Source organism: Styela clava, chromosome 11, assembly GCF_964204865.1.
Source record: "Styela clava chromosome 11, kaStyClav1.hap1.2, whole genome shotgun sequence".
NCBI classification, from domain to species: Eukaryota; Metazoa; Chordata; class Ascidiacea; order Stolidobranchia; family Styelidae; genus Styela; species Styela clava.
In genome coordinates this window covers 7,912,468-7,925,497 of record NC_135260.1, presented here as the reverse complement: position 1 = coordinate 7,925,497, position 13,030 = coordinate 7,912,468, and the positions used below count along the sequence as shown (strand labels likewise).

The window sequence follows — 13,030 nt, the reverse complement described above, 5'->3', positions numbered from 1 at the left end:
TACGTCATTGGTAACCTATTTCTGATTGGTTATGGTTAGGGTACTAAACAAAGAAATCGATGCTCGTGAGAAAACCTAATGGTGAGTCTGTAAGTATCTAAGCGTTAGGCTATTGTTGCAAACTAAATATATACTGTATATCGTATTTCATATGATCTTAATAATCTACATTACAATAGACTTAAATAAGCTAAAACACCAAACGGAAATTCTGACGAAAAGCCAAATATGTCTAATTTGGCGGTAAAAAAGCCAATATGGCAACTCTGATTTGAACCAATGTGAAGCTAGTAGTGCGCTTTCATTGTCCACCTACAGAACCCAAAACGTATGGAAAAAGGCTATTTCGGAAAAATAATGATAGGGCTTAAATAGAGTTTTAGGGTGTCTCGAAAAGGTCTTCATATTATTAAAGATACCTCACGAAGTATATATATTGCTAATGCTGGATCAATTTTGCTATTTTTATAACTAACAACTGAGCTATGCTTAAATATATGAACGCGAAGATCACAACGAAATGTTTTACCATCATTTCCCCGAAAACCAAACGGTTTTCGTGTCCTATGGGAAATACAAATGTGTGCTGTCCCATCCCATCCCATGTAGGCCGCGAGCCGAGGCCATTTATCTTCAAGTTTCGCAGCGCACATAGGGTAACTATTTGAAAATGATTTTAAAATGTTCCTTAGAAATTTAGTAACAAATATTGCCTTGTTCCCACTTCCAAAAGTTGCACGTTTTACAGAAAAGACGCTTTTACTACAATAAATATGTGTTACCATCTGTCCTATTTTCTCTGCTTTTCCGGTATCATGGGCCAATGAACGCAGACTTCTGCATGGCGTAACAATCAAACTAGTCAGCTGTAGGTGGATCCCCAGTGGTCGGATGAATATCAGATGTACTACTACTGCTCGCTTTTGCGTTGAGTAGCCTTTCCATAGTTTTTTTCAGTTATTATTAGTTCAGTTATTCTAAGGAGGTGTTGAAAAGTATAAGTAAGATATTAAACACCTGTATATCCTTACCATAAATAGCAATTTTAGTTGAGCACTAGCTCATAAGACGTTGTTAAATAGGTACCGTGCGGTAACTCCAAGGAAGGCTAGACGTAGAATAATATGTCACAAACAACGATATTTTCTGGATTGCATGAAATGTTTATGATTAATTTAATGACTCTTCTTGACTAGGCCTAATAGGCCACAGCATATTTGGAAATAGAAATTAATGGCTGTTTCTGTAATGCACGGTTGTGTGAAAGAGAAGAAAATAATCAATTTTACTAATGTCGGTTGGTCTAAATCTAAATTCATAGAGTCGACAAGAACCTGGGAAGCAATGATAAGTTATGCCGGAGTGGAAAGAAAGTAGCATTGGAAACGATTGAGAGGTGAGAAATCAAGTTGTAGACAGACAGTTGATGTTTTAAAATATAGTCTATAGTCCATACTCATACTGTCATAGGGCATTTCAGACTGTGATATATCAAAATTTAGTGTAGATATAGTCTAGTAATGGTATGCAAACACTGCTGGACTGTAGTACATGCAATGAGCATATATACGCTCATTGAGTACCGTACATCAGATAAAATGCATTATGTATTCAAGGTATTAGTTAGTGTTTAGTGGTATTTTTACACTCATGCTGTTCCAGATATGATTTTCTTCCTCATTTTAGATACTCTACTACAAAAGAAAACGGCAATGTTCCACCAATCCGACCTAACGCAGGCTCTAATCCCTGCTGCTATCAGTGCTATAAAATGGAATAAAACAAGAAGTCTTGAAGCGTAAAGGTATATGAGAATCAAAATAGTTGCAAACAGCTTAGATGGGCTATTCATATTGAAATACTTTAGCACTTTTCTGCAATTGGAACTGCCCATCAAACTCATGTTGGAGACTTCATTGAGGTTTTCAATTCATTTTTTTTTTCAACTATGAAGATCTTTTGAGGTTAACGAAGCATTAATAAATAAAGCTGAGGAATTTGTTTGTTCACTGTATGAAGAGGATATGAAGAATGTAAATGATACCAGGGCACGTCTATTTAACACTGGCAAACATAAGGATTATACTCTCCACCCAACAATGATTCACTGAAGAAGCATGTGGCCCTCAAATCAGTTCTTGAGTTGGCAAACTGCAAGTGTAAGAAAAATAGTCAACATAATTTATGCAAGTGTGCCAAAATCAACTTAAATTGCACAGATTTTTGTTTTTGTATTGACTGCAAAAATCACAGTACACTTATAGAGGAAAAGTCGATTTTCGAGATTAGGCTTGCACGTAATTGACAAAAATCAATTCCGTAATTACGGCAAAATCGATTACGTAATGACCCCGTAATTGCGATATTTTTTCACACATTTAAACCTATCATAACAACCAATTGAATCCACTTCATTTTCGATTGGGACATCGAGTTTGGGTTTTCATATTCCTGGCATTACTACACGCCGGCGACAGATGTTAAGACAAGAGTGAATTCAAATTAATTTTATTCTGATTTTTATCTTTTGTGCTAGCTTTGATTTCCTTTATCACCTTCGCAAATTAACCTTCCCAATTTTATGCAATCAATTTTATCATTACCGACACTGGTATACGGATATTTATGAAACGATAGTTGACTTTTTTGAAATCGTATTAAAAATAAATGTCGGGTTTCCAATTTATCAATGCCACGACGAGCGTATTCTCTCGTTTGATTATACTTGCGCTTGCCTCGCGACGAAGACTTGTTATTGCACCGTTTTTAACATTATTCGACTTTACTACCTAGTCAGCATTTTATAATAATCATTGATGCCGACTTATTGACGTTATTCCGATTACCAATTCCGAAAATTCCAATTCCGAAAATGGTTCTCGCACAGAATAAACACACTGGCTCATACTTGATATTTGATAGTAGTTAAATTGAGAATATTGAACTGTTGAAACAAAAAAACGATTGTCGAAATTCTTAAATCTCGTTGCCTTGGTTAAATATAATCCAATGATCAGGACATTTTCAATTAAATACTGCACAAAGATAGTTATACATTAAACATTTAGGCTACAATTTAGCTTTTTTTTTAAATTTCAATCATGCATTGTGGTGGAGAAATCCCATTATTTAAATACGGGTAACTATAAAAATAGGATAGGATTCTGGATTCGATTCAAGTATTCTAAAACAGTGGTTCCCAACCGCCGGTCCGCGGACCGTCAACGGTCCGCAAAGGATTTTTACCGGATCGTGGGAAATCCCGTTATATTGTTGTTTCTCTGCCGTCTCAATCGCTTTACCGATGCCGAAAAGACGAAGTTGCGTTGGTTCATTACGCAATTTCTTTCCCGTCGTCATATTCCTGTTTGATAAGCGCGACATTAATTATCACGGTGACGTATTGGCAAGAGAGAGAAAAGTGAGAAAAACGGCTGCAAATACCGAAGCTTTAACTTCTTTTTAAAACTTTCATTTTCTACAATCGACGGAATTGACTGCTTTGAAGAGAGCTCGTTTCGATCGTGAAAGTGCTCGACCAATATTTACGACTTTACGTAATTCGTAACTTCCCTTCCGTAACTCGAAATAATTCCGTAATTCCGTAAATCTGTGGATTACGTGCAAGCCTATAATCGAGATAGTGGATTTCGAAAACAATTCAGAAGAAAGTGAATTGGATATTGCAGTTGATTTAATAAGTATCATTTATTTGTTTTTTTTTCGGACATTTGTTAGTGTCGTAGTCCTGTTTATAGAAATAATATTGCCTTTGTTCAAATACATAACTACATAAACTAAAAAAAGACTAATTGTAATATTTCTGTTCACTATGTTATGTACATATTGTACATTCATTTAATTTTCTTGACTTTTCCGGTAAATTTCTAAGTGAGAAATAACTGATTTATTTGTGTTTTTGTGCTCACGATGTTAATTTGTGACTTCATTGCTTAAAAATAAATACGTTCGAAAGCTTCTATAAAATGGATGTAGCCTTTTATGCTGTTCTTGTTGTAAACTGCTTGTGGTTGTTACATAAAATTTATTCGCTAATGTGAATCAGCGTTGTTGGTGTCGCTGCTTTCGAGGTCACTCGCGACTCTTGTCACAAAATTAAAGTATTTTTTGTTGTTGGTTACATACATGTATGCCATATTTTTCGTTATCTACCTAATAAATTATGATTGACTGAGGAAGTCCGATTTTGGTCAGGCAAAACATTACAGGAATACATTTGTGTTAGTGTGCTGTAGGGCTCTCGAATTGCATAGTTCTTATGTATGTGTTGTAAACTTATGGTTATTGAATTTCCGGGTATAGGGAGACAAGGTGTGATCTCAAGGATAAAGACTGTTCACCCTAATATTCAAAGTTCGATTCCCACGTTATTAATTTCACGTGTTATGGAATGTGACTCCAATCTGGATTCCCTCAGACGATAATAAGCACACGATGATGATTGTCGAATTGTTGTATATTATTGAAAAGATGCACGATCCAAATTCCAAGTACAGATAAAATTGTATACACTTAATTCCTAATGCAGTAAGATTACGGTCAGATCACAAGTCATATATCGAGTGTACAAGAAACACAATATTATAGAGCATTCTCGGCAAACCGGAAACGATACGTTATCAAATTGGTCGAAACGAGAAAGGCAATACATGGAGCGAATGCATTATCGCTGTTGCGAAACATAATGCGGCCTATTTTGTGAAATATTACATGCTATTAATATGAAAGGGTAAAATACATTATAATCCATAGTTACACAATGCACATTCGCTACACAATTCCCCCTCGACAGTAAAAAAAATTAACTTGGTAATTTTTTAAATTTTGTAGTCCGGTCGCCGAGAGATGAAAGTCTAAAAACAAAAACACGAATCAATAAAAGGTACGATATGATGAATAATGGCTAAGGTATACGAGAGAATATACGTCGTTTACGAGGGCACGAAAATACGAGAGAGAAAAAAAATCGAAATACAAGAAAAAAATTTCAAAGGGTCTCCGTGGTGCTTTGAAATGTTTAACATTTGAAAATAAAATTGTAACGATACATTGAAACAAAATGGCGACGATGTACCGGAAGGGACACCCTAAAATGTAAAACGGTTCTGATGTTTAATGCAGAGACTGGGAATGGAAAAAAAATGGCGGGTTTCGTTCTAAAAATTGCATTGAAGTTGATTAGATGTTTAAGGTCGTAAAATTGATGTTAGAGGTAACTTGGAAAAAATAATAAGGAAGAAAAATCCTGAAAATTGAATAATGAGTGATTTGAAGAATTATTGAACCATTGAATCCTTGAGATTGAACCTGAATCAAATTCTGTATGGAGTAAAAGAACTCATGATATCTAAAAACAACAATTGATTAGTAACAAGTAAATACACCAAAAGAAATGAAAATACGCAAAATTTTTTTTATTTTGATGGTTTTGTAATATTTATATTTTTATAGTAAGGTGTTTTTATGTTTATGATGGATAATAATAAGAGAAAAGATAATAAAATACAAGACGATTAAATTGATAAAATGAAAATAAGTAATAACGAAGCGATACATTGCGAGTTACACACCATATACCATTCGCAACGTGCGTCGAAATCGAGTTTACTTATTAGGGTGTGGATAATTCGAAAGGTTTGTTACGGTCAAATTTTTGATTCCATTTGAGCTTGGGTGCTCGCATCTGACTGGTTTCCGAATTTGGGATTTGTTTTACTTGGTATCCGATCAGTCGTTAAAGAAGATTTGGGTTTCAGCCCTGCTGAATTAGTATATGGATCAACCTTGCGCCTTCCAGGCCAATTCGTGGATCCGCAGCCAGAAGAAACGTGTGCCGACCATCATACATATGTAAATAAACTTAAAAGATTTTTCAGAAATCTCGATTCAAATCCAACACGCAAACAACCTGCAAGGAAAACTTATGTACCAAAGGACTTAAGAAATTGTACCCATGTTTTTATTAAAATCAGCCGATCAAGAAGAGGACTAGAAAACTTCTACGAAGGACCATTCAAAGTTTTGAAACGTGGAGGTAAACATAATGCGGCCTATTTTGTGAAATATTACATGCTATTAATATGAAAGGGTAAAATACATTATAATCCATAGTTACACAATGCACATTCGCTACACGGGAACCTCTTATATTCAATTTCGCATCAGGATTGTGGAACAAGATGTAATGCGTTCAGTATGTTCATTTTCACACAAAACTGAAGAATTTACTTAGTTACCAGATGTGCGCTACGAAACTCATTTTCTGGGCGTTTTCAAGGCTTCGTCTCACGGCCCATATCCGTGGTAGGGATCTACAAGTGTTTGATAACTTACTTATACATTTTTCAACAACGTCTTAGCATAACTTAACTAATAATAACTAAACAGGGCTATGGAAAGGCTGCCCAACTCAACGCAAGGTCGAGCAGTAATAACTAATATTCATCCGCTCGCTAACAGCTGATTCGATTCAATTGTTACGTCATGCAGAAGTCATTGTTCATTGCCGAAAATGTAGAGAATATAGGACAGATCGTAGCACATATTTCTTGTAGTAAAAGCGCCTTTTCCGTAAAACGTGCAACTTTTGGAAGTGGGAACAAGGCAAAATTTGTTGCCAAATTTCTAAGGAACATTTTAAAATCATTTTCAGGTAGTTACCTGATGTGCGCTACGAAACTCACTTTCTAGGCGTTTTTCAGGGCCTCGGCTCGCGGCCTAATAGGACGTTTGCCATGGGAATCCCATTCCCATGGACAAGCCTGGATATTTATCATTTGGATGCAAAAATGGAGTGTCGTTGGACTCACTACTGCGACGTTTATCAAAATACTTGAATGAGTTGCACCATGAATTGTATTGTAACTCTGTACTAATACAAAGAAGCGCTGGGAAAGGTGGTGTTCCATTAAAAACACTTACCGGTTTGTCTATACTCTATATACATCAGGGTCGTCCAATTCGTAGCCCCCAGAAGAGTTTTGAGTGGCCCCCGCATTACTTTTCGAAACTAAATAAACTAAACTTAAACAGATGTCTCCTACAAATTTTAGCCACAATTGACACCTCCTAAGAATTATTATTAAAAAAGTATTCCTTGTCGTTCAAACGCGCAAAAGACATGACTAAATGAAAAAATTTCGAGCTTTCGCTTTCAATTCACTTCGGCTGTAGTGAGCACTGATATGGACGATTTGTCTATTTCCGCCTGTTGTATTTAACCTCCCTTTACAACTAGCCATGAATTTAATATAGGCAAGGTGTGTTTCGTGATTTTGGTTTGTTTGTCCAAGGCCCCTTGGTTACAGCCCTCATTGTGTTTTGATAAATCCGGCCCTGCTAAATATGATTCATCAGGAAGCAACCTCAAGAGATTTGACATTTTTAAATGCTTGTCATTATTAGACAAATTCAAAAACCTTCCCCCAATGCAACTTGAGGGGGGGGGGGAGATCAAGATGCAGGGAGGTCGCTAACGCATATGTTCTCAATAACGACAATAAGCTTTATTTAATGTGGTACCGATAATAATCTATCTTACCTAAGACTGTCCTAGACAAAGTTTAAGGTACTGATTGCATAAGTGCAGTTTTATTGTGCACAATTATCTATATACAGTATTTGAAAATGATTACAATATTATGATCTGTTCAACTAATAAAAAATTCAAGAAAAAAACTTCATGAGATTGTAGATTCTGCCAGTTCATGAATAATCAAACGAGTGATGACAATATTAGCACCTGAATAAATCTTCTTTCAAGTAAAATGAAAGTGAAGGATATTTTCAATTACACCATGAAATTTGTGAGTTTGAATTCACCAAGGTAAATACCGGTAATCATTCGCAATCAAATATTATCTGTGATAAGCAAAACCTAATCAGAAGGCATGACAAACTTGCAAAGCAAGATTGGGAACCATCACAATTTTGAAATATTTTTGAATCTTTTCATTGAAAACGGTTCCAATTTATATGAAGTTTTCTGCCCAACTGCCATGTTTGCAAGAATATGACCGACTGAAGGTGATGTTTTGAAACCATGACCTAACAACAAAAAAAGCAAACAAGTTCACTATCAGTATAATATAGATTTCATTTTAACAGTGACACACAAGTCGTGATTGCAGAGCATGAGAGGCTGTTTCCTGCATAAAAGCACTAGATATAAATGTAATTTCTCCAGGAGAAAGAGGCCACATTTAAGAAAATTAATTAAATGATTAAATTAAAAAAATTCGTGTAGAATACGGATACTATTTACATAAGATGGTACTATGAACCACATGCCAAATTTCAGTAATCTGGCAAGGCAAAAAAAGCATACCTGAAAATCCAGCACCAATAACAACATTTGTGTGATTCGGATGGAAATCCAAAATAAATTTTGAGTCGGGCGTTCCCTGGGACAAAATAATACAAATCATATAGATTCACTCAACAGGGCAATTCAGATGGGTGGGAATTCATTTCCATCCTTAGAAGTATGTATATTCATATATGCATGCAGCATGCTTCAAGTTTAATACTTATAATATATTCGAAGATCAACTCACTGTATACATGCAGATTTCTTCAATAGCAGGTGAGGATGAATCAATCCCAGGGAAGGTTTCACTAATTATCTCTTTCAGATGTTGTACACGATCATTTTTGTCATCAATATCATAAGTTATTTCAGAATCTCTTGCTTTTGGATCAACAGTAGATCCACCATGATAGCATATCTTGAATTTTGAAATATTTATTTAAAATACCAAGCAACATTGGAAAAGTAGAAAAAGATTTTTGAAAATTTCACTGGTTCAAGTAGTTCAAATTTCATAAAAAAAACTCCTGATTTTTTCTGAAATAGGTGTTTGTCTGTGAAACACAGATGTGAAATCTTACTTTCATTAAACCTGGGTATTCATACGATGGAAGTGAGTACGTTTCTCCCCCTTTTAACATCAGAATTACTTCAGGAAAATTATTTGCGAGGGAATAATTAGAAGATGTAGTTTCATCTTTCCAGTAGTGTACGAGGATACGTTTCGTCTAAAAAGAGATGGTCAGGCATTTAGATGCTGCATTTCTATCATATTTCTCTCAATTTATCATAAAACATCAGATAGCGATGAAAGATGATTGCACATTAAAAAAAAAGAAAGCAATGCATGTTACCTGTACTGGAAGTTTTAAATTGACAGTTGATAAAATACTATTGATATAAGGTCCACAAGTCAATACAACTGATTTACAAAGATAAGTTTTCACTGATGTTTTGACTTCGATTCTGGAATCATTGATTACATCCAAATGTAGCACAGGATCACTATCATGCAGTTCACCACCATGTGATGTATACCAATCCTTGAACGAAAAAAAAAAAAATTTATGATGTAAATCTTTTGAACAACAAACACTATTATTAAATGAGAGGTAAAACCAAGCAATCAATTTTTACAACACATTGGCTCTCTCTTTCTTGTACGAACAAAACATGTCAATGTCAACATAAGACGTCACAAAGCACATCCTTGAATTAAAATGTGCTAATAAGCCTGATATGAATCAATTAGGCCAGTAGGATGATTCAATCTTAAAGCAAACCAAATTTTGTCTCAGATGCATGAACCTGAGGTGATAACAATGGCTGAACAACGGTTATGTTAACCATCCTCCAGTAGTGAGAAGTCCTGCAACACGAATCCCACGCAAGGCATGGCAAGAACGTTGCAACAAATTAGCATGACGCAATAGGTTTACATGATTCTGATTTCAGCATACTTAAAACACCTAGATAGTTGATTGACAAGACTGAATGTCTGCAAGTCCATGCATTAGGAAATGGATAACTTATGCCGAACAGGAGGCTGCAATATGTCGTCAGAATAAACTGTCTTATCAAGTTCTAACTCTTTTCGGATAGATATGAAAAAGTCAATCCTACTTCCAATACCAAACAAAACTCTTACTCGCAAGGCAGCAGTACAATTATCTGCCCGAAGCAAACCAGCATCGCTTTCCAATATTCCGGTATATTGAAGCTTCTCAGAGAAACCAGGATGACGTTTTGCCAAATCCTTCCCGGAGAGGATCTCATGAGATACACCAAGTTTTTTTAGATTGCTCAGCATGCAATTGAATTCATTCATACTTTGTCTAGCATCCCACAGTGTTACAAGTCCGGTGTCTCTGAAAAAATGTGTTCTGATTGAAGCTAGATCCTGGGGTAACGAGTACCGTATTATATTCTAATCAAGTGGATTGAGGGTAATCATAATTTCATGAGAAGATAACAGTCTATGCTAATTTGATATGGAAGCTGGGATGTTAAAAATTATAGATATTGCATTGCTAATCAAAATGTGTTGCAGAATGTACAGCCAGTCAAAGATCAATCAACTGTCCCTCATTGGTGTAGTTTGGTAAAATACAATTTTTACGGCGGTGGGAGCATCGTACAAGCGTTGCCATCGAACCTTCGAGTATCCTGAGCCGTGGTTGAGCCAAATAATTAGGCCGTCTTATCGCCTTTTCTCTCCCAGAGATAAGTATGAGAATCCCATCCTTGCATTTAAGAATGTAATTCGATATCAAGCCCTCAAAATGAAATAAGAAAAGAGTGACTACAGTCAATGCAGCAATTCAAACAATGTTGTTTACAATTGCTCATACTGTCATACCGCACTAAATACTAACTTTCTAAACAAAAATCGATATGATTATGACTGAATCAAAAATGTAAAATCAATAGGAATAACAACTTTACTATTATAAAGGTATTAGTTATTGAGAAATCCATAAATGATTACAAGAATTACTGTTCTATATACAGATATACCAAGCTTAAAAAGTAAAGTCTTTAGGATATTGCAACATTTTTGAAGCAATACAAAAAATCAACATACATCAGTAGTTTTCGACCACTCTGTTTTTCTAATTCTCTCCATCTTCTGTGGGCTTCAGGCATGAGTGAAGCATACTCTTTATCAATATATGATGTTCTTGTGATTCTTGATTGGCCATGTGAACTTCCTCTTGTGTGAGGATATGGGAACTAAATTGAAACAGGATATCTTATTTTGAACCACTTCCCGGGTAGTGAATCACAAAAACTAGATTATTAGACTTCAAAGAATGAAAACTACAAATTGCACACCTGTTCAAAGAGTATAGATTTTACACCCTTTGCATTGAGATGATAAGCAGTCCATAAACCTACCACTCCCCCACCAACAACTATCACATCAGCGTCCATTCAATTTATAGTAATTAGCGAATGAATAGGTCTGCGGTATCCGAAAAGAATACCCTAAATAAAAATATGCATGTGATACACAAATTATTGCTCAAAATTTTTTCGAAATTGTGAACAAATCTTTCTTGAATCCAGAGTCAAGATGAAATCAAGTCAAGATTCACCAGAGCAGCAAGGTGTGCCAGAGTCACTGTGAGATTTTGGTTTATCTACCCACGTGTCATGCTTATTAATGTAGCCTTGGTCAAAACAAGACTTTGCATGCTACCAGATAACCTGGTTATGAAATTACAAAAAACAGTATAGTTGAGTAAGTTCTGAAGTTACCTACGATCAGACGATAACGAACAAAATTCGAAATCTGAGAAAATTGCTACAGGTACTTTCATAAGTCTAACTGCTTCCAACGTAAGACCTGGAAAGCAACCCATCCACCTGCAGAACCCATCCTGGCCGCGCAAAGTCCTGAAGTCAGTAAATGCAGAAATGGAAAATCATGCGACTATCTCTTTTGCTGCAATCTGCAAGGTGAGAAACCCTGCGGCAATTGCTTTTGCTAACTTTTTTTTTTTTTATGATTCCACAATGTGGATTATGCAATAAATAAAAATCATAATATAATAAATGAATAACAATAATCAGGTATACATAAATAACAAAACATTTCATTACATTCCATTGATTGTATTGTCCATAGTATCCCATTGATATGTCCGTCATGTAGTTTCCATAATCCATAATGATTGACCATTATTTATATTTTTTAGTATTAATTATAAAAAAAGAATATCTATTAGTTTTGATGTTATATATATAAAGGTGTTAAAAATTCACAAGCTATTATAAATATAATAAATATAAAAAAATACTTTTGCTAACTTTCGCCCGAAATTACAAAATGTTACGGTACTCGGAGACAATCATAGACGTTCCCCGGCTTCCTAGTTTATCAATTCAGTCAGCAGCAATACGTTAACTGTGATAATAAAAAAATGGATAAGAATGAGAATCCGCCTTCCACCTAATGGGGCTGTTAGTGAAGACAATGAATATGTACCACCAAAAAATAGAGATTATGCCTAGTGGTGAGAGAGAGAGTGATTTGTTGTTTCGTCAACCAGAAAACAAACAATGGTATACGAAAAAATATATACAATATAGTTAATTACAATATACAAGTTAATTCGGTATAGACTGGACGGAGCGATACAACCATAAGGTCATCAGAGTCAGCTCCCCCAAGTTCACTATTAAGATTCACAATTGAACGTATGTAAATAAGGAATAAAAAAGCTACTCATTGGAGGGTTGACTTTATAAGTTGGTTAAATTAATGGATCCTATTTGGTATTTTCAGGTATTAGGTCTGAGGTTCGACTCCTAGTAGGTCCATTTCATAACATTTTTTTTGTTTTGCATGCAATGTAGGAGACAATCTAATACGTACTAGCATTAATGTTAACTCAACATCTTAAAAAGCTGGTTGGATATTGTTTGTCACATCAAAAATTTCTACTGAAAGATAAAAGCCAGAACATACCAGTGGATAACTGCCTGGGGCTGAAAACAAGCAATAATTGGAACGAATATAACGGTTAAATCATGTATGATTAGGGGAACATCGAGGACTTTGACAATTTATCACGAAGAAAATTCCACAGTCCAGTCAGAAAGTTCAGATGGTTTAGGATATGTCCATGAACCAGGGAAAAGAAAATGGCCAGTTTCTGAAGTGGTTGAAGTTGACGTAGGAAGCCCGCAGGCGCG

The 13,030-nt window shown here is 35.3% G+C and overlaps 1 protein-coding gene across 4 annotated transcripts; it reads right to left on the bottom strand.

The window, feature by feature from the left end:
• Positions 1-7,611: 7,611 nt before the first annotated feature.
• Positions 7,612-11,762, bottom strand: LOC120347425 (peroxisomal sarcosine oxidase-like). Of its 4 annotated transcripts, none has more exons than XM_039417386.2 (9): positions 11,591-11,762; positions 11,165-11,317; positions 10,914-11,062; positions 9,978-10,197; positions 9,184-9,372; positions 8,911-9,057; positions 8,577-8,747; positions 8,348-8,423; positions 7,613-8,067 (listed from the first exon to the last, which is right to left on the bottom strand). In XM_039417386.2, the coding sequence occupies exons 2-9, from the start codon at positions 11,261-11,263 to the stop codon at positions 7,943-7,945; spliced, it is 1,176 nt and encodes a 391-aa protein (XP_039273320.2). In that variant the 5' UTR covers positions 11,264-11,317; positions 11,591-11,762; the 3' UTR covers positions 7,613-7,942. The 4 variants fall into 4 exon arrangements, with proteins under 4 accessions (XP_077973913.1, XP_039273320.2, XP_077973912.1 ...); XM_078117786.1 differs by having other exon boundaries at positions 11,165-11,320; positions 11,602-11,762; XM_078117787.1 differs by lacking the exon at positions 11,165-11,317 and having other exon boundaries at positions 7,612-8,067; positions 10,914-11,065; positions 11,602-11,762.
• Positions 11,763-13,030: the final 1,268 nt, after the last annotated feature.

Coding starts and splice junctions, on each gene's coding strand:
- LOC120347425 (XM_039417386.2), bottom strand. CDS start 11,263: ATGGACGCTGATGTGATAGTTGTTGGTGGGGGAGTGGTAGGTTTATGG. Junction 11,063..11,164: donor AATCTATACTCTTTGAACAG/GTGTGCAATTTG, acceptor GTTTCAATTTAG/TTCCCATATCCTCACACAAG. Junction 9,058..9,183: donor ATTTAAAACTTCCAGTACAG/GTAACATGCATT, acceptor ATCTCTTTTTAG/ACGAAACGTATCCTCGTACA.